Source organism: Trifolium pratense, linkage group LG7 (assembly GCF_020283565.1).
Source record: "Trifolium pratense cultivar HEN17-A07 linkage group LG7, ARS_RC_1.1, whole genome shotgun sequence".
NCBI classification, from domain to species: domain Eukaryota; kingdom Viridiplantae; phylum Streptophyta; class Magnoliopsida; order Fabales; family Fabaceae; genus Trifolium; species Trifolium pratense.
Genome location: NC_060065.1, coordinates 7,823,026 through 7,843,774, shown reverse-complemented (window position 1 = coordinate 7,843,774; position 20,749 = coordinate 7,823,026). Strand labels below are relative to the sequence as shown.

Here is a 20,749-nt window from a genome sequence, read left to right as displayed (position 1 = left end):
TAAATAATAAAAGATGAATGGCATAAAATAAGAAAAGTAGAAGTAATCTGAATTCTCATGGATAGATTCGTAATGTTGACTGAATTTGTAATTTTTTTTAACAAACAAAAGTATATATATATATATATACACACACAAAAAACTACAAAAAATTCTAGAAAACGTCGAAACAAATACAACAAAAAAAGCGTCAACCACCAACTATGATAGTTTGAGACTAGATTGACGTTCGCTGTTTTCAACCACCGGTCAGGGACGGACATAAGGGGGGACAAGTAGGGGCTGAGGCCCCCCTCTTGTCATTATTTTTTTTCTTTCATATACTTGTTCTTGATACATATGTACATGTAAATTGATATTTGAGAGATGTGTTAAAAGATTAGTAACGACCGTTTGTAACAATTTACTTTAAAATATTTTGATAATATATATACACTACTAAAGTTCAAATTTAATTAAGTTAGTTATGATTGTTTGCTACAAGTGAGAGATAAGGTTGACAAACAAGATAGAAAATGAATTTCAAACTAATTATGTGATTACTTACACCAATAGAAGAATTGCCGAAAAATTTAATACAAATTCAGTTGTTGATGAATTTTATGATATAGAACAATGTCGTGTATAAATTAGATAAACAATGCGATGTATTTTTTATTGAGTATATTTAAGTACTATTATAATTATTATAATTATGATTTAATTAATATTTATTATTTAATTATTCCGGCCTCCCGTTTTATAGATTCTTGGATCCGTCCCTGCCACCAGTAGGAATTGAGTTTGACCTTGTCCAACAATTGAGGTAAGGACACTTCTGAATAACCTATAGTTTCTTTCATTTCAAATAATCCAAACACATAAGAGCTAAATGAGTTGCAAGAAATAGCATCGTGCTCGTAATCCACCTGATGAATGAGTAAACTAATAAAAATGGTTTGACAGATTTTGAGGATCCGCCGACTAAAAACCAATTCATGACGGCACTAACGACCAAAGAGAGTCCAAGATAATGCATGAGATAAATAAGTGATGAGCAGATTCCACACCTCCACAACGTGACATGCAAGACTAAGCTCTTAGACTTATGATGCCTCGAGTCGCAAAATTTACTTTAGTTAGCAACGTATCTCATAAAAATCTCCGGGCAACAATAAATATCTTCAAGGGAACCTATCTGTCCCACAAAAGATCTTCAGTTGTGTCCAAGGGAACCGATTGCCGAGAAGTCAAGAGCTTATACGCGCCCCTGACTGAATTTGTAATTGATTAAAATTGTTTTGTCAATTAAATCTAAACGAATGCTGTAATACGAAATAAACTAAATTAAATGTGAAATTCGCTGTCATTTTGGTCCATAACTAAAAAATATATAAAATACTCTAATTTCCAACTCTGCAATCTATAGTCACTTTAGTCAAAATTAATCGTTAACTTTACAAAAAATTGATGTGACATTATTTGGAATACTTGACACATTGAGTAAGCACATTAGTGGGTGTGCCTATGGTGCATAAGCCCAAACTTATGCACCATGCATAAACTTGCTTCCTACACCCAACATATTTGCTTCCTACACCAAAAGTCAGCTCAAACAAAAAATTAGGCAATCCATTACTCGCGCGCCCCCCATATACTACCTCATTACTTGCGCCCCCCCATTTGCTTAGCACACCCCCAAATTTTTTTTCCTTTTCATCCCTAGATTTCTTGTGAGCCCCCTAATTTTTTTTCCTCCCCCAGATTTCTTGCGCGCCCCCAATTTTTTTTCCTCCTCCAAACTTCTAGCACACCCCCCAAATTTCTAGCGCGCCCCCCGTTTCCAATTAAATAATAACTTTTGTTCCTTTGAAGTATATTATAAGAATCCATTTTTAATTAATTTTCGTCATACACCCCCTCGAAGCCCAACATAATAACCAATGGTTCATGTATATATAAAACATATTTGTCAAACATACAATTTAATTTTAAGTTTTATCAATCATAATCACAATATAAATAAAATCTCATACATTAATTACACACACACACGTATATATATATATATATATATATATATATATATATATATATATATATATATATATATATATATATATATATATATATATATATATGGATTTTTTTCTTTACAATAAAAAAATGATCGAATCCAATATCTCATGCATACTATCCAAATTTTTCTCAACTAAACTAACCCTAATTGCTTTATATGATTTTTTGCTTTATGTAGCATGGTTTTGTAAAATGGTTATGTGATGTTTTACTTAATGACAATGGTTTCAGTGTATATCATCTTGGCACTAATGCTCATATGAAACCATTTAACTAAAATAATGGTTTCAGTGTATAACGCTATGAAACCATTTAACTAGACTAATGGTTTCAGTGTATAACATCTTGAAACCAAATAACAAGACTAATGGTTTCAGTGTAAAACGCTATGAAACTATTTAACTAGAATAATGATTTCATATAACAGTATGAAACCATTTAACTAGACAAATGGTTTCAGTGTATAACATCTTGAAACCAATTAAAAGGACTAATGGTTTCAGAGTATAACATCTTGGCACTAATGCTCATATAAAACCATTTAACTATAATAATGGTTTCAGTGTATAACAGTATCAAACCATTTAACTAGACAAATGGTTTTAGTGTATAACATCTTGAAACCAATTAACAAGACTAATGGTTTCAGTGTATAACATCTTGGCACTAATGCTCATATAAAACCATTTAACTATAATAATGGTTTCGGTGTATAACGTCATGAAACCATTTAACTAGACTAATGGTTTCAGTGTATAACGGTATGAAACCATTTTTGCTGTGAAATAGTTTCAAAGAGTTGTTCTCCAAAAACATAACCCTTAATAAAAATTGTGAAATAAATTTAAATTTTTAAGACGATATAAAATCGGAGAGAGTGAGGTATCCCCAACCGTTCCAAATAATTCAAAATACCCTAAATAAAATTTTGGGAAAATTTTATTAATACCTGATATTTATAAAAGCATATTTACCTCATTTAATTAACTAAAAATAGTTCCAGGTCTCAGAAAAATACCTAACTGGTCCCAAAATTCCCAGAAAAGTATTTACTATTTTTCTATAAAAACAATAAAAAAATTTGGAGTCTCCTTGGCACCGCACGCGCCCCCACGCGCCGCCAGTGAAAGTGGGCGTGGAGGCGCGTCACTGTTCATCATCTTCCTCACCCATTTTCTGAAGAAACGGGTCGCGACGACCCGGTTCGTCGACCCGATTCGTTCTCCCTCAACAATCAACGAAACTCGACGTTCTTTATACGGTTTTGATCGTCGTTCGATTTTATGAATGTTTCCGATATTAGTTTTCGAAATCGGTGATCGAATCGCATATAAAATGTGGCCGAAATTGAGCAAGCAAAAATAGAAAGTTCTTCGGTTATGATTATTACACGTGTAAAATCATCCGATGGCTGTGAATGACTTATGCACCATACATAAGAAACGACTTATGCATATTAACTATTGTCGCTTGATGATATAACAAATACCAAAATAACAGATATAAATATTTTTCAACAAAAAAATATTGACTTAAATGCACTTTTGGTCCCCCTATTTTCAAAAAAATGAAGTTTTGGTCCCCCTATTTTAAAAACCAACTTTTTAGTCCCCCTATTTTCACTTTTTTTGAGTTTTGATCCCCCATCCTATTTTGGAGTTAATTTTGTTGATGTGGCCTTGTAACTAATGATGTGGCAACATTCATGTTGACAAATTTAATATCCATGTAATTATTATATATTTTTAAATTCAATAAAACTTTATTTATAAAATATTTTAATTGTTAGAATTATATATTCAACTGAAATAATAATTGTTAAATATTATAAAATATGAAATTTGAAACTCTAATTATCAAACCTTCAACTACTAGAATTTTATTCACCGTCGGAGAGAATCCTTCCTTATGGATTTCACTAATTTTATGGTTTCCGTTCAAACTCAACAATTTTTAGATTTTTAAAAACGAAAAGAAATTAGAGATGATTTTGTGTTTCAATAGAAATTACTCATACTCTTTAAACTATCTATGACTTTGGATTAGTTTGAATGAAAACCCAAAAATTGTTTTAAGTTTGAAGTTTAATTCTAGATTGGTTTTATATAAAGTTGGATGATGATGAAAGTTGAAGGTTCTTGAAACACAAAACTTGCTTTCAATATGCAATTATTTGATATGAATCAAAGAGGATAATGTCCATGTTGTGATTGTTTGTTTTTTCTTAGGTTTAATAAATTAGTTGTTGTGAATTTTTGGATTTTTTATTTTAATGAACTTTCTTAGGTTTAATTAAATTATTTTATAAAATAAGTTTTATTGAATTAAAAACAAATAATGACATGAATATTAAATTTGTCCACGTGGACGCTGATATGCATTAGTGACGATGCCACATCAACAAAATTAAGCCCAAAATAGGATGGGGGATCAAAACTAAAAAAAAATGAAAATAGGGGGACTAAAAAGTTGGTTTTTAAAATAGGGGGACCAAAACTTCATTTTTTTGAAAATAGGGGGATCAAAAATGCATTTAAGCCAAAAATATTAAACATACTGTATATTTTTTTTTAAACCGGATTATCACTATCAGGATAGATAGCATCATCTTCAAATCTAAAAACATAAACCACAAAAATCAAATTAAAAAACATCTTAAAGTTAAACCCAAATAAAAAAAAAAAGGTTTAAATGCAGTTTTGATCCTTTATTTTGAATTTTTTGAAGTTTTGGTCCCCTATTTCAAAAACCAACTTTTCAGTCCCCCTATTTTAGATTTTTTGTACTTTTGATCCCCCACTTCATTTTGAGTCAATTTTCATGATGTGGTAGATGACACATGGACACTATAATTACACGTGGCATTATTATTTATTTTATTTCAATAAATCATTTATTAAAAATTATTTTGATTACAGTAAAAAAATAATTATTTTGATTAATAAAATATTAAATTAATTAATTAAAAGAGATTAATCCCAAAAATCCCTAATTTTCCTAGAATTCTTCATCATCATAGTTGTGTTCATCCTCTCATCTCCAAATCCAAATTTATTCGTCTATCAACAAAAAAAAAAATCCAAATTTATTCAACTTCATCACCAACCCCACCAAAACCTTTCTCCATTTCTTCCACTTAACTCCTCGTAACCAAAAATCTTACTAATGTGAATAAGAAATTTTTCCATGTTTTTCAATCAGGAAATCGTTCATGGTTTCCCAATATCAATAAAATTACCTATTTACCGTCCAAGTTTATTTGTTCTATAACTTTCCTCATAGCATAAAACTGCAGACCTAAAGGGAAACCAACTCAACAAAGCATTCCCTAATTTTGAAGATGGAATGAGGAAAAAATCTAGATTTGAGATGAGATGATGATCGTAGATGACGAAATCTGGGAAAATTAGTAATTTTTGGGATTAATCTGTTTTAATTTATTTATTTATTTAATATTTTATTAATCAAAATAAATTTTAATAAAATGATTTATTGAAATAAAATAAACAATAATGTCACGTGTAACTGTAGTTTCCATGTGTCATCTGCCACATTATGAAAATTGACTCAAAATGAAGTGGGGGACAAAAAGTACAAAAAATCTAAAATAGGGGGACTAAAAAGTTGGTTTTTGAAATAGGGGGACCAAAACTTTAAAAAATTCAAAATAGAGGATCAAAACTGCATTTAAGAAAAAAAAAAAAAAAATGAAATTCAATGACGAATAGTCTTCAAATACTTATGCTTTTATTGATGCTCATGATCAAACAAGTTTAGAAGCCATCCAATTTTATTGATGTCCACACAGAGACTGATCACAGCTAGCTGGTGGGTGACCAACTGGCTTAACTAATTAGGATAATTGAATTTTCAACAAAAATAAATAAATAAATCATCTTAGGATAATCGGTTTTTGCTTGTTAAAAAAAAAAGTATAATCGGGTTTTGTGAGGTGTCTTTGGTCAATGCGATAATTTACTGGGTTTTTAGCTCGAAAGTACCAATAACGAATGGGCCAAGAATGATGTCCAAAAAGCTCGAATTGTTCTTTTAACTAAAAAAATTAAGAAACAAAATTTTGACTCCCGTTGACAAAAGAAAATAGATTCGTTTATAAGTTACTTCATCTAATCTTTAATATAAATATTTTTAATTTTTTATATTCACTTAGAATCTAATGTACCCATTTATATTATAGACTAAATATATTAAATTTTCAATGAATCTAAGAAATAGTTTCTTTTTTTTTATATTAAAGATCGAAAGGTCATAAAATCATGCTTGTAAAAAAAATATCATAAAATCATTTCAACCAAAAAAAGAAGTCATAAAAAATCAAAATTATTACTTTTAATCAACCAAGGGCATATAATCAAAATTATACCAGTAAGAGAAGAAATGAAGACCTAATGTATTTGTAGTATCACATTTTTAATAACATATTTGAAATGGTAAAGTGGATAGGAAGTTTGGAACCACAAAATCTCCACCTCTAGTGACTAAAATAGTAAAATGATGCTAGTAATCTTGTATCACGTGAAAATAATAAATTCACATTTATGAAACAATCTTAATTTTGAATTTCTTTTTGGCTCAGTCAAGCACATGTATTGTATGAAGTATAGTATGAAGTTAGTAAAGATTGGATGGATAAGAATTTCACCAAAAAAGAAGAAAAATAATGGATAAGTAAATGTAAATCAATTTTTTTTTGACAAAGTAAATGTAAATCATATTGGTTTGGAGATGGTCCATATGCTACTATGCTATTACTAGTTATGTAATAATAAGTGTTTCATTTGAACTCATCCTATTTTAAATTTTTAAAATTTGGGTTGGGGTGGAGGTAGCAATTTCATATTTGAAAATTGACGTTGTTCACCTTATCCATTTTCACGTGCATCATACAAATTTATTAAAATACACTTGTCTGCTCTTTAGGTAGCGGATACTCCCAAATACATCACCTCATATTTTTTGTACCGTTTGAAATAATCGACTATATAGATGTGATTCTATCAAGTTATTATGGTTTCAAATTCAAAGAACCAAGTTATTGTAAAAAAATAAAAATAAATTCAAAGAACCAAATTGGTTTAAAAAATAAGTAGCGGCCAGTTTAAAAAAAATCACAATTTCATTAGGGATTGGGAATACACGACTTTATATAGGCTATGTATGGGATTGGAAATACAACGTCAAAAAAATGTATGGGAAAAACGGCGGATAGCTGATAAAATAATTGAAGTGTTCCGTAAAATTAACAGTTCAACTAGATGATAAATGTAAAATGACAAAAATAACATTTTAATTAATAACAAAATTTATATTTAAGATATGGTAATTTAAATTCATTAATGTAATATAACTTTTATATATTATTATTAGATTAATTTTTTATATAATATATTTTATTTTAATTTTAATTTTATTTTAATGTAATATATCTTTCACGTCAAAGTCAAAGTGTACATGTATGTTAACCAACTTCTGATACTTGAAAATTGACTTTATGCTTTAACAATATATATTTTTTCAATACTAGAAGCTCTAGATTCAAAATTGTAATCCATCAAACAAACTATGAGAAGGGTTTTCTACAATGGCCATATCATAAACAACGGAAGAAAATAAATTTGATATATATTGCAAAAGTAATCACTCGTCCTTCTTATCTCTTTGTGAAGCCTCAATATGAAATTGCATAAGTAAAATAAAAAGTAACATGTACATATATATATACATCCGAGAGATGTTTTGTATTCCAAGCTTATAATTATTTTGTTTCAAATTAAAATAAATTGTAAAGGATAAAATCGGATTTCAATTAAAATAATAATGGTAAAAATGAAAGAAAAGACGATAAGTTATAAGTTAGTAAAATAAGTTCACGGTCCGGGCCAACTCCCTTCACGACTACCGGATTTGATGTCCAATAGAAAGGGAACATGTGTTATCCATCATGATCAAACATAAGTTCACGATCGTTCTTGTCATGGCGAACAAAGAAATAGCTATCTTTAAAGTTTTTGAAGATTTTTGCAAAGGAGATAAAACGACCTCTATTTGTTTGAGCACTTATAGAAACCCATTTGTTTGGCTCAAGCCCCCTAATTTGGTAATGAGAAAAAAAAACTCGTAATGAAAAAAGACTCTATTTCCAACCCACCACACAATATTTCAAAAGCCCTAACAAAGGACCAATTATTGGGATGAAGTTGGCTAGGGGCAACGTTAGCAGGCCGAAAAACTTCACACTCAAAAGAAGTAAAGGGTAAAGCAACCCCAAGATGAATTAACAATCTGTTGAACATATAAAAGGTAGGAGGAGTACTCCGTTGAGGACAAACCAAAGTAAAAGGCTTAACATCCAAGACATGCACCACCACTATATCTTCTTCCCTCATTTCGGAGCCAAGTTCTTACCCTTCTCAGCAGTGGTAAAAGTGGACTTGAAAATATGAGCTTCCATACATTCAGACCGGGTCTTGACTCGAACCTTAAGATCTACATGAAAGTCAAAAGCAGAAATCACAATACAGTCACTACTAGAATCAGTCTATCCGCTCTCCAAAACAAAGGACCTAGATGTGATACTTAACTCAGTTGAGAAACCTAAAAGGGTACCAAGCCTCTATTCGCCGTATGAGATCCGTAACAGACCGACAATAGGAACTCTAGGAGGGGAGGCTGGAACCTTGTCATCGTCACTCAAACTCCTCAGAATAACCATGGAGGAGAGAGAAAGAAAAAATAGTAAAGAGAAAAAAGCATAATATTAGCAATGAGGGACTAAGCAATACCTCAGATTAAACGGAGAAATCAACGCCAAGTAAGGCAAGATATGAGCAAAGTTTGTCGAGGGAGAATGAGAAGATAGAATAGATAACAAAGAACATATATCAACAATATATATATATATATATATGTAAAGAGAAAGTAAACCCTTCCAACACCTAACACACGAAACGATGCGTTATAATGATGTCACCCTTGGGTAATGAAAAGACGACTGACATCAAGAGGTGCACGACTCAAGGAAAGTGACGTTCCTACCTTGGAAAACGAAATGGTGATAGGGCAAGCTAATTAAAATGCGCAGTTTTGTGTAATGACCATGGGCGAAAAGCCCCCGCCCAAGTTTTTTTTCTTTCATAAAGCGTCTCATGCTCAACAATCGGATACAATGCTTGGGGGAAAGGATTACGAAGAAAGCCTACAAGAATTTGAATAACAGACAAGATTGGTGAAACAAACTATCATGTTGAGCAAAACTCTTACCAAATGAAGTAGAATACAACAAGTAAAACTCTCGCCAAAGGAAGTAAAATATGGCAAGCAACACTCTCGCCAAACGAAGAGAAATACAGTGAGTAACGCTTTCGCCAGCAAAAAGAAAATGCGGCGGGCAACATCCTCGCCGCGATACAGCCACGATCAATAAACGTAGTGGTAAATATTAAATGGACAAAATCAGATAAAGCAAAAGTACTTTCAAAATATATTTAAATACACATAATGGCTAAACGTCTATATAAGTCGTTCTTCATTACATCAAAAGGCGCAGAGCGCTCATAAAACAAGAAAGACTGAAAGACATAAGTAAAGACGATGAAATCTAGCTAAGGTGCCTAACAACGGCGAGTAAGAGCCCTCACACTATCCAAAGCCTCAACCAAAATAGCTCACTTCGGTCGGTTTCTTCGAGGTCCTGCAGGATCCTTGTAAAACACAGATAATAATGTAATGTCTTGATTTTATTCAAAATAGTGTAAGGGATATAAACAAGTTACAATATGTAAGTCAAACATAGGAAAACAATTACACATAATGGAAAATAATTACAAACATAATTATACTTAAATGGAAGAATATTTTATTCTATCACACCCTTGTAGTCGAAGCGGGAGGTTCACAAACGCTTAGATTGGTCCGGAAATCATTAAAAAGAGCTCGAGGTAAGCCTTTGGTAAAAATATCAGCAATCTGGCCACGAGCGACCTTCTCTCAAACAAAGTGAATGTCTATCTCAATATGCTTAGTATGCTGATGTTGTACATGATTGCCAGAAAGATAAATTGCACTAACATTGTCACAGTACACCAAAGTAGCCTGAGAAAGTGGAAAATGAAGCTCCATGAGTCGGTTGCGTAGCCAACAAGATTCAGAAATCACATTAGCAACACCTTTGTATTCAGTAACAAATACTTCCAGCCCCCTTCCGATCGCAGTTGCAGTGAATCAAATCGCGATTCTCCTTACTAAGTACAACGTTAATCACCGCTGGACCAACTAACGTTTGATTTTATTTTTTATTTTTTTTGAGTAATTAGTCCTATTTAATTACCATTGATAAATTTTAATTTCATAAATGAAAGTGACAGCTAATAACTTGCACATTATATTAAATAGTGTACTTCAAAACGATATGTGACGACTAAAGTTACAATTAAACTTCAAAACGACGCACCTTATGAGAAAACTATTTTCTGTAATGGTGACAATTAGTTTTTTTTTTTTTTTGAATAAAGTGTGACAATATACACCGTATGTTATATTTATCATATGAAAAAGGAATAATATGAATGAAAATGAAGGACAAAAACGTAATTCCAATATTTTAACATCTTTCATTACCAGCCTAGTCCTACTCTCACACTCTTCAGTCTTCAAATATAGAGACGTTAGCATTTGGACCATTTTTCAAACTTTGAAAATGAAATCAAATTTTTCAGATAGAAAGAGATTTTGTGTGTGAGAGTGAGTGAGTGAGTGTGTACCCTTTCTAAGAAGAATCTTACAATCCTTTCCCTAAAAAGCAACACGTTTCCATCATCACAAATCCTTTCAAACATCCTTAAACAGTTAAACAAAACACAACCTATATTTTTTCAAACTTGTCTCAAAACATGTTCTTTTCCCGTTGAGTAATAACAACAACAACCCATTTCACTTTTTCAATTCAAAAACTTTTCTTACCTATTTTTTTCCTCAAAGATGGATACTTTATCACAAAATTCTCAAAAAAAAATTGATGGGTCTCTTTCTAGTTTCACTGATTCAAGTGTTGAGTCTAGAACAACTAGTTTTAATGGATCTAATTCTAGCTCATCAATTTCTACTTCAGAAGAAGCTAAATCAAATGGGTTTTCTTCTAATACTCCTCTTGGTTGGCCTATTCTTAAAGCCACACTTTCCAATTCAAAGCGTTTAAATTCTGATGAGAAAGAAAATAAGCACAAATCTAAATTGGAACACTCAAAATTTACCACCATTGATTTAAAAATCTCAGGTTAGATTTTTTTTAATCTGGTTTTAACGGGTCTATTACTAGTTTAATTAATGGCTGTTAATTATTAGATTTGTTTTTTGAATTGCAACAGATGTTGATATGATGAAGGAAAGGTTTGCAAAATTGTTGCTTGGTGAAGATATGTCAGGTTCAGGAAAAGGGGTTTGCACTGCTTTGGCAATTTCTAATGCCATTACTAATCTATGTGGTATGGTTCTTGAGATAGATCTATATATTGTAATTCATAAAATGATTCAAAATTCAAAATGATTTTGACATGTTTGAATGTTTTTAAGTAGAATTGATTTTGCCTCCAGAATTGATTCTATCTTGAAGCTAGAATTTGAAGTTTGTCTTTACTCTTTACAATTAATTTTTAGCCTTGAATGTACGGTTCAACTCACTTTTACATGAACGTTTTCAAATATAAATTACTTTACATTCAACTTACTGTTAACCAGAATCAATTTGCAGAATCAAACACACACTTAAGTATAAGTTTTATAATTTATTTAATTCAATTTGAATTTTATGCAACATGTAGCTACTGCATTTGGGCAACTATGGAGACTAGAACCACTACCATGTGAGAAGAAAGAAATGTGGCAGAGAGAAATGGAATGGCTTCTTAGTGTTAGTGATCACATTGTTGAATTAATACCTTCTTGGCAAACATTTCCGGATGGAAAGAAACTCGAGGTAAAATTTCATTAAATCTTAATTCCAATGCTGAAACTTTGATGAATTTTGATGTTTCTAATATGGTTCATATTGCAGGTAATGACTTGCAGGCCTAGGACAGATATTTGTATCAACCTTCCAGCACTTCGCAAACTTGATAACATGTTACTAGTGAGTACCAAATCTTGTTTTTTCATCGAAATCTAGTAGTTGAAGTTGGTAAAGACATCGTTGGATGATTGCGGTTTTTGATTAATTTATGTTTTCTTTGATCACAGGAAATATTAGACAGTTTCACGGCTACCGAATTTTGGTATGTTGATCAAGGAATTGTAGCTGCTGATGCAGATGGTTCGGGCTCTTTTCGCAAGTCTATTCAGCGGCAAGAAGAGAAGTGGTGGCTCCCCGTACCCCGTGTTCCCCCTGAAGGTCTCAGTGAGAACTCTAGAAAGAATTTGAATCACTCAAGAGAAAGTGCTAGTCAAATTCTCAAAGCAGCTATGTCTATCAACAGCATTGTTTTGGCCGAAATGGAAGTTCCCGAGTCATATTTGGAAACACTCCCTAAGGTCTTATTTCTAACATAATTTATTTTTCCTATAGCCTATGCCATTTTATGACCAAGATAAATAGGGATCCGGATTTACCCACAGTAATCAATCTCGACCATTAATTTCAGATTGGACTGTTCAAAAAATCAAAATATACATTCATTAAATCAATATTAAACAATCTCGACCATTAATTTAGACCGGACAGTCGAGATCAGTAACTACGTGACACAGTTACTGCAGGGAATTTGTTTCCGGTAAATAGCCAAATAAAGTGTATGAGATGAATTACACTATTATGAACACCACCTCCATTGAAATATTCTTTACTTATTCTTCTGTCAATTTTATGGCGTTGTTTTCAACATTAATCTGAGTTTTCACTAATATGTCCTTACTTACAGAATGGAAGAACTTGCTTAGGAGATTTTATTTACCGATACATCACATCCGATCAATTCTCCTCAGAGTGCCTGCTTGATTGCTTAGACCTATCTTCTGAACATACTGCACTTGAGATTGCAAACCGTTTAGAAGCTGCAATTTATGTATGGCGTCGAAGATCTCACCACAAATCATCCCCTAGTCCCAACCGTTCAACTACAAAGTCATCATGGGGGATAGTCAAGGATTTCATGCTTGATGGAGATAAGAGAGAACTGCTAGCTAATAGAGCTGAAAACATTCTAAATTCATTGAAGCATCGGTTTCCGGGATTAACACAAACTACCTTGGATACCTGCAAGATCCAATGCAACAAGGTTCCAATTCTATACAAATTGTTATACATATCTTATTTTTACACGATTAATCTTATGCTCGTTTTAACATCGACAAATTTTACTCAACCTTTTCAGGATGTTGGAAAATCTATTCTCGAAAGCTACTCTAGAGTTTTGGAGAGCATGGCTTTCAACATTGTGTCACGCATCGATGATTTGTCATACGTTGATGACTTGACAAAACATTCAGATAAATTTGCATTGGTTCCTCATACAACAGTTAATATAGTTTCTCAGCAAAAGATTTCGCGTCCATTTTCAGTGTCCGTCTCAGGCACTCCACACAAAGCAGCATTTGGCACACCTAAGTTTTCGCCTGTGCCATTGATCAGTCCTGTAAGAGGGGAGAGAACTCCTTTCCTCCACAACAATAACAACAACAATGTCAACAACATAAAACCTCAGCGTCGCGGCTTTGGGGTGAGAAGAGCATTGTCAAATTATCTTGGTGTTGAGACTAAAACAAAGACATGTACCAATTCAACTGAGGTTAATTGTTCAAACCCAGGTAGCAAGAAAACAGAACAACCAGAACAACAATGTCAGAAGGAAACATGTGCTGCGAAAAACAAGACAAAATAACAAGGTTATCTATTGAGACACAAACAGTTTCCTAGGGGAAGGAAATTTGGTTGAGCACAAAAGTCTTGTAAACATTTACTATTAATTTTTTTTTTATTCCCCTTTCATTTGTATTTTATTTGGTAGTTGAGAATTTGAATTCATAGTTATTATTACTAAATTCTGATGTAGTAGGTGTTTATATTTTTGAATTTAAATATGCTTGAAATCAGGTTCAAATGATATTTCAGCAATTAATTGGATGAGATCATCTTTCTTTTTGCCTTTTGGACCGATGTAATGAAATCATTATATACCAAACCAATAAGTGACAGATTATCCATATTCTATAGTTTAAAATAATGATAATGGTGTACAGTTTGATCTCCACTTATATAATACTCCCTCCGTCCCAAAAAGAATGACCCAGTTGACCGAAACACGCATGCCAATGCATAACTTTGGCGACTAATATCTTTAATTGTATAATAGTAAAAATTATAAAAAATTGATATTTTGAAAATACTCATCGAGACGAATCTAACAACATCTTATATGTTAATATTTATTTTTATTTATTAGTAGAAAAATATGGTCAAAACAATATATATGAATAGTGCATATATTCAAAATGGATCATTCTTTTTGGGACGGAGGGAGTATAATGATAACACTCTATCCGCCTCAAAATTAGTGCATGACAGACAGCAAGAGAGGATCAACATGAGAGGATCCGAATCCCTGATTTAGTGGTTGGTGTAAAGGAGTTAACGAGTGAAGATAATGGTGTACAGTTTGTTCTCCACTTATATAATATAATGATAACACTCTATCCATCTCAAAATAATTGTCTTAACATCATTAACCGTTTCAAAAAACATTTATAAATTATTTCAATTGATAAAGATTCAACTCATATCCCATATCCCATAAGAACATAGTATAAGTTGATATGAGACAATACTAATGTTATGAACAATTTTGAACTATCTAGACTTGGTAGATCAAGACTTCCTGATGAGTGAGGACACAACTCATAAATGCTTTTTTGGAACATTAGAATGTCTGTTCAAAATTTGAAACTTGAAATTGCTCAATGCAACTTGCATACCGAGTTAAAAGTAAGATGCAACTTTTTACATCATCTGCAAAGCATGCATGATGACATTTCACCAAAAAAGTGAAAAATGGTACAATAAAAGTAACATTAAAAAGGAGCATTCCGAGAATTTCACCAAAACAGTGAAAATGATACAAAAAAATAACATCTGAAAGGGGCATTCCGAGAATTGAACTCGGGACCTCTCGCACCCTAAGCGAGAATCATACCACTAGACCAAATGCCCTTTACATGTCATTATGAATAAGAATCTTCATTTTAAACGGTAATCTCAAAAGTCAAAACCATAACAATTTGGTAAAGTTAAGAACACAAATTCGATAAAACGTTACTAGGTAATGCTAAACAGTGTCCCTGAAACATTTTGTTAAGCATACTAAAAAAAAAAATAAATAGCAAAAATAATGATCAGAGAGAATAACTTTATACATTTTAAAACAGATAAAATTTCCATACCAATGCCTGCCCGAGCCACTTTTTAGCATTTTACAACACGTTATTACCAGCTACCTACAACAAACACACTGCAATCACAAAAATGTCACTATCATCTTCCATAACCTCCGTCCACATAACCGCCTTAGACGCAATCACAAACGTAAACTCGCTCTTCACACTCGGAGTTTTCATCGGCTTATCCTTCAACCCAAACGATCCTTCCAACAACCTCAACACAAACCCTTCTTGCACTCCAACAAAAGCCATCGCCGAAAATCTCGTCGCATTTCATGTCTACTCTTTCAGCTCCTTTCTCTTCTCCAGTCTAATAGCTCTTGCACTCAAACAAGCGATCCGTCTTTCACGGACTTCAACTACTGTTGCTCATACCGCTGTTGCTCATATTAACAGATCTACGCTCCGTGTTGGAATGTTGGTTTCTGGTATTGGATCTGTTTCTGGTTGTGCTTTTCTCATGCTTGCTTTAGTTAATGTTGTTCAGATTAAACTTGGTACTCTTGCTTGTGGTAGTCAACATGCTTTTGCTGCTGTTGTTCCGCTTTTTATTTTTGTTCCTATTGCGCTTCTTGTTTATGTTACTGTTGTTTTGTATGCTTTTACTCGCTAGGTTGAATGAAATTATTGTTCAGTTCAATTCAACTCAACTAGAGTGATCTGTTTTTTTAGGTTGAATGAAATTTATGTATCATGTTGCAATGTTTATGGTTACATTAGAATTGACGAATTGACTTATTTGAGTTTATCTACTTATGTAAGTTTTTTGAGATTCAATATTAGGAGTCTCAGATCAAGTATATTAATCAAAGTGTTCAATGTGATATTTAAGTTAAGCCGGAGGCTCTCCCACCTATTTGGCTAGTTTTTTGGGTTAGACTCTCCTTATGTGCTTAAGTCCTAACGTTGCAACTTATGACAATTTTCAAAAGTTTGTTTCAACTTATTTTCATAAGTTCTTCAATATAGTTAATGAAAACAACTCGTAGCATATATAAAAATAGCTTCAATATAGTTAATGAAAACAACTAGTAGCATATATAAAAACTTATCTTCATTTTAGTTTTTACTATAAAAATAGCTTATGTAAGCTTATATATAAACACTTACTATGATAAGTGTTTGAGCTATCAGTTACAAATAAGCTATTTATCCAAACAGGTCCCTTCAAATACGGAACCTTATTTGCCTTCGTCTTAGTAGCCGCTTTTGCTTATGGTTAATCAGTACCTGCTGCCGTCTCCCAAGAGACTTATGGTGGGTTTCAATAGATCTCTATTCCACCTAGGTCAAAGGGGTATGCCGCTATGCTACACTGAAGTATGCTCCTAGAGTGCTAGGTAAGCGACTGCCTTTGTATCCGCCTCTCAAGCAGTCGAACATGAGGGTGGTTGTTATGGATCCAGACTAAAGACCAAGAACTAAGAAGGGATGGACAACCCATAAGGAATATTAGGGAACCTGCTTGGATGAGAGATTGTGTTGTTACCAAGCCCACTAAATAAGTTACTAGAAGGATCTAGAGAATCCTATGCTCTTTCATTTGTTTTATTCGAGCCATGTGATCCTGGTAGTGATTCTTCCACTCACTAGTGAGGAATTGAGTCTTACCTTAGGACAGCTGTCACAGTACTATTACCTAGTACTATTTATGTAATGAAATTGAGCAATGAATAATAACAGAAAATATTAAGAACTTTTATCTTTTGTTAGGAGGCACTCCCCTCGAAGGAGATATATTCTTTTGTGCATTACTTAAACCTTTCAGTCGTTTTCATACACAAATGGCTATCGATCATGAAGGTTTGCCTAGCTCTGTATCTACCTCTGTCTGCTGGTGCTTATTTTTTTTTAAGAAGCTGCGGGATCAATGACTGCATTAGATCTCACTTAATTCAAAATTCTGACCAATTTGTTCAATCATAATTCAGATTTTTTATGGTGGCAGGTTTCTTGCACTCACATGGCTGTTGAATCAAGATCAGACGACACATATTTGAAACTTGGTCTTTTTTAAGTTAAGACAACACGTTCTGATGTTGATTCAACAACCATATGCGACCACCAAATTCATTTATTCAAGTGGTTGCTGATTGTGGATAACCTATGATAAAATATTGATATGCTCTAAAATGGAAGTGGTAATTTGATGATGAGATTGTTATATTTGTCAATACAATACAAGTAGGCATTAGGCATTTGATATGTGAAGGAAATGATTCGAGTAATGACAGGGGCGGAGGGGAGAAACAAATTTGTCAAATGGTTAGAGATGAACTTCAACTATATATGTATGATGGTTAAGAATTACAGAATAACTTTAGAATGAAACATGAAATCGGAACTAGTATGATGGTTAAGAATTCCGGAAGCATAACGAATGATTCAACATTTTTTTTTTCACCACCAATATTCGGTACACTGAACTGTCTAATCTGGTTGGAGGTCAGTTATGACATCAATGCTTTCATCTCCCTCCTAATTGCAGTTGTGGGAGATTGAATCGTGGTCCTCCCTATCAAGTCTAATGTCAATCACCATTATAACAATTAACAATTGGTATGTGGCACATACTTTTTGATCAACACGTTTTCACATCCGTTTTTATTTTTCTCTCTAGTTAGTTATCTTCCACAACTTCTTGTTTCCATTTCATTCCCCTTCAATTCATCATTGGTTCCTTATTTCAATTCATCATTGGTTCCTTATTTCATTCTCTGCTCCCAAACTTATATGCTCCAAATTTGTCGTCCTAGCAGCTACTAACCGTGCCGGCCCTAGTTTTCCAAAAATTCTTTCTTTGACACTCTTCTCCTTTGTTCAACGGAGAGGGGTGGTTTTAGGTCATTTTTGATCTAGAATCACCCCTCTACACCTGTTTTTTTTTTTTTTTTTTTTTTTTTTTTATAAATAAGTGATCTTCACATTGATCAAGTTTTTTTTTTTGGTGATTTAGCGTCTGAGTGCGGCGTTGTGTTGTTGGTCGTCTTGTGCGACGCTTTTGTTATCCCGTATTGTTGCGGTGTTCATTTGATTTCTATTGAAAGATCGACTTCAGTCAATTACAGCTTCAACCAATAATTTGGACATCAACGCTGCAGATCCGGCGACATGGATACTCCGGTGACTTTGACTTTATCATATTATTTGTTGTAGGCATTTTGCCGTTGTATGCTATTAACTCGGATGTTGTGAGTTTTGTTTGCTGATTCATCCTTTACGTTTTTAATGATGTTAATTATGTGATTGTATTTGATGTAATCGATTCATTGAATGAATGAATACCATTTTGTTTTTTTCAAAAAAAAAAACTTCTATGGTCCAACTGTTAAAATTTTCATCTCTCTTCACCCATACCTTTTTTTTTTCTTCTTCCCACTACACATTCATCAAGTATATAAATCAACAAAACTCCCATTTTTCTCATTTGGGTGTAAACTCATTCTCCATCACTTCAATTCGGCAACTTGATGATCACAAAACAAAATAAAGTGTTTCTTCTTCAAAGAGAACTGAAAACCTACTCCAAAATTGTAAAACCAAAACAACAACAAGATGAATCTTCCTGGATCTGTTTCGTCGACTAGGAGTGAAGGATTTGTTTGCGACATTGTTCAAATTTCACTTGGAACAGTCGTACAATGACCTTTGATTCAACTGTTTATTTTTGTGATAAAAAAAGTATACTTGATGACTTTTTGGCAAGTGTACCAAAATCTTCAAGTAATAATCAAAGTTCGTATCCACATAGATTATTATAATTTCGATTTAACAATTATATTTAACTTCATTGATTTAAAATAATATACTAGTTTTATTTTTTTTCCGAATTTATTGATTAACAAAAATGAATGATAAGTCACGGTTCGATCCCTGCAACTACATTTGGTAGGAGACTGAAATTACTTGATGCCAAAACTCGCCCCGAACTTTGAACTACTAGAGCCCCCTTCCCCTAAAAACCAGAGGGTGAAGACAAAAAAAAAATGAATGATAAGTACTTAGGTTGATTTAAAATAGGAAACCGAAGTTTTTTTTATTGATTGATTAACGAAAATGATCATAAATTGTTTGAATCATCTCTTTGTCCCAATATGATAATCTAGATTCTAACTATAACAATTAAACTTTAATAATCATGATAATTTAACAAAATAGATCAAAACCAATTTCTTGGCTCAAGATGCCATTTATCTAACATAGATCACTAATTCCTTAGGAAATTTTTTGATTCTAATATACTTTTTTCAAATTCTTATTTTCATTTTAATTCTTAACAATAAGATAAAATTAAATGGACTTAATATATCAATTTATTTTGAAAAAAAAGAAGATAAAAACTCATAAAAGTGATTATTTTATTTTAAAAATTCACAATTTGTTATGTAACAAATGGACTTAATATCTAACAGAAAATTAAATATGATGTTAAATTTTTTATATATTAAATATTTAATATAAAAACATACATTCTTCATGATTAACAATTTTATATCTTTATATCATCAAAAAAAAAAAACAATTTTATATCTTTATGGATTAAATTAATATATTAATTAATGGAATTCAATTAATTTATATTTTCAGGGTGAATTGAAAAGTCAAATTCATTCTTTTTTTTTTCAAAAGTCAAATAGAATAATTGAATGTAATTAAGTTAAGTCAACAAAAAAAGGTTAATGTAATTATTTAAGGTAATATTGATTGTTTGGATAAGTGAATGAATCTCGTGGGGGGAGAAGTTATTATACATAAGTGTAATCCTTATGCATGGTACATAAGTCAATAACATTCATTAGATTGAGCATCCACATGTAATAATCCTAGCCAATCTCAACTCACACACTCACACCTAATCTCACACCCCCCAAATTTCTCACGTACCCCCCAAATTACTCACGCACCCCCAAATTTCTCGTGCACCCCCCAAATTTCTCATGCACCCCCCCAATTTCTCGCGCACCCCCCAAATTTCTAGCGCACCCCCCAAAATTTTTCACGCACCCTCAGATGACTTGTGCGCCCAATTTTTTTTTAACCCCCCATATTTCAAGCCTAAACCATTTTGCTGTGGGAATGATTTCAAAAATATACACTCCAAAACCATTAAGTGCATAAGATGGTTTTGAAGTACAACCTATAATTAGAATCATAATTGTTTTTTTTTGGTACAATTATAATCATTATTTAAAACCAGTTAAATGGTTTCAGATAGTTATACACTAAAACCATTTGTATTGTAAAATGGTTT

General features: G+C 32.3%; 2 protein-coding genes and 1 non-coding gene across 3 annotated transcripts; 2 read left to right on the top strand and 1 right to left on the bottom strand.

Moving 5' to 3' along the window:
- Window positions 1-10,729: 10,729 nt before the first annotated feature.
- On the top strand, window positions 10,730-14,191 carry LOC123899608 (rop guanine nucleotide exchange factor 5). Its single transcript, XM_045950781.1, has 7 exons — window positions 10,730-11,350; window positions 11,442-11,558; window positions 11,895-12,049; window positions 12,128-12,202; window positions 12,310-12,600; window positions 12,987-13,343; window positions 13,440-14,191. The coding sequence occupies exons 1-7, from the start codon at window positions 11,056-11,058 to the stop codon at window positions 13,944-13,946; spliced, it is 1,797 nt and encodes a 598-aa protein (XP_045806737.1). The 5' UTR covers window positions 10,730-11,055; the 3' UTR covers window positions 13,947-14,191.
- A 1,008-nt stretch (window positions 14,192-15,199) lies between these two features.
- TRNAP-AGG lies at window positions 15,200-15,271 on the bottom strand. The gene has a single exon. It is a non-coding gene; the product is annotated as a tRNA-Pro (tRNA).
- Window positions 15,272-15,511: 240 nt separating this feature from the next.
- LOC123899696 lies at window positions 15,512-16,317 on the top strand. Its single transcript, XM_045950910.1, has one exon. It carries the CDS (start codon window positions 15,584-15,586, stop codon window positions 16,109-16,111), a length of 528 nt encoding a protein of 175 aa, XP_045806866.1. The 5' UTR covers window positions 15,512-15,583; the 3' UTR covers window positions 16,112-16,317.
- The last annotated feature ends 4,432 nt before the right edge of the window (window positions 16,318-20,749 follow it).

Excerpts from the sequence above, each read along its gene's own strand:
- LOC123899608 (XM_045950781.1), top strand. The coding sequence starts at position 11,056 with ATGGATACTTTATCACAAAATTCTCAAAAAAAAATTGATGGGTCTCTT. Across the intron at positions 11,559-11,894 it reads TGCCATTACTAATCTATGTG|CTACTGCATTTGGGCAACTA; the intron begins GTATGGTTCTTG and ends TGCAACATGTAG. Across the intron at positions 13,344-13,439 it reads GCAAGATCCAATGCAACAAG|GATGTTGGAAAATCTATTCT; the intron begins GTTCCAATTCTA and ends CAACCTTTTCAG.
- LOC123899696 (XM_045950910.1), top strand. The coding sequence starts at position 15,584 with ATGTCACTATCATCTTCCATAACCTCCGTCCACATAACCGCCTTAGAC.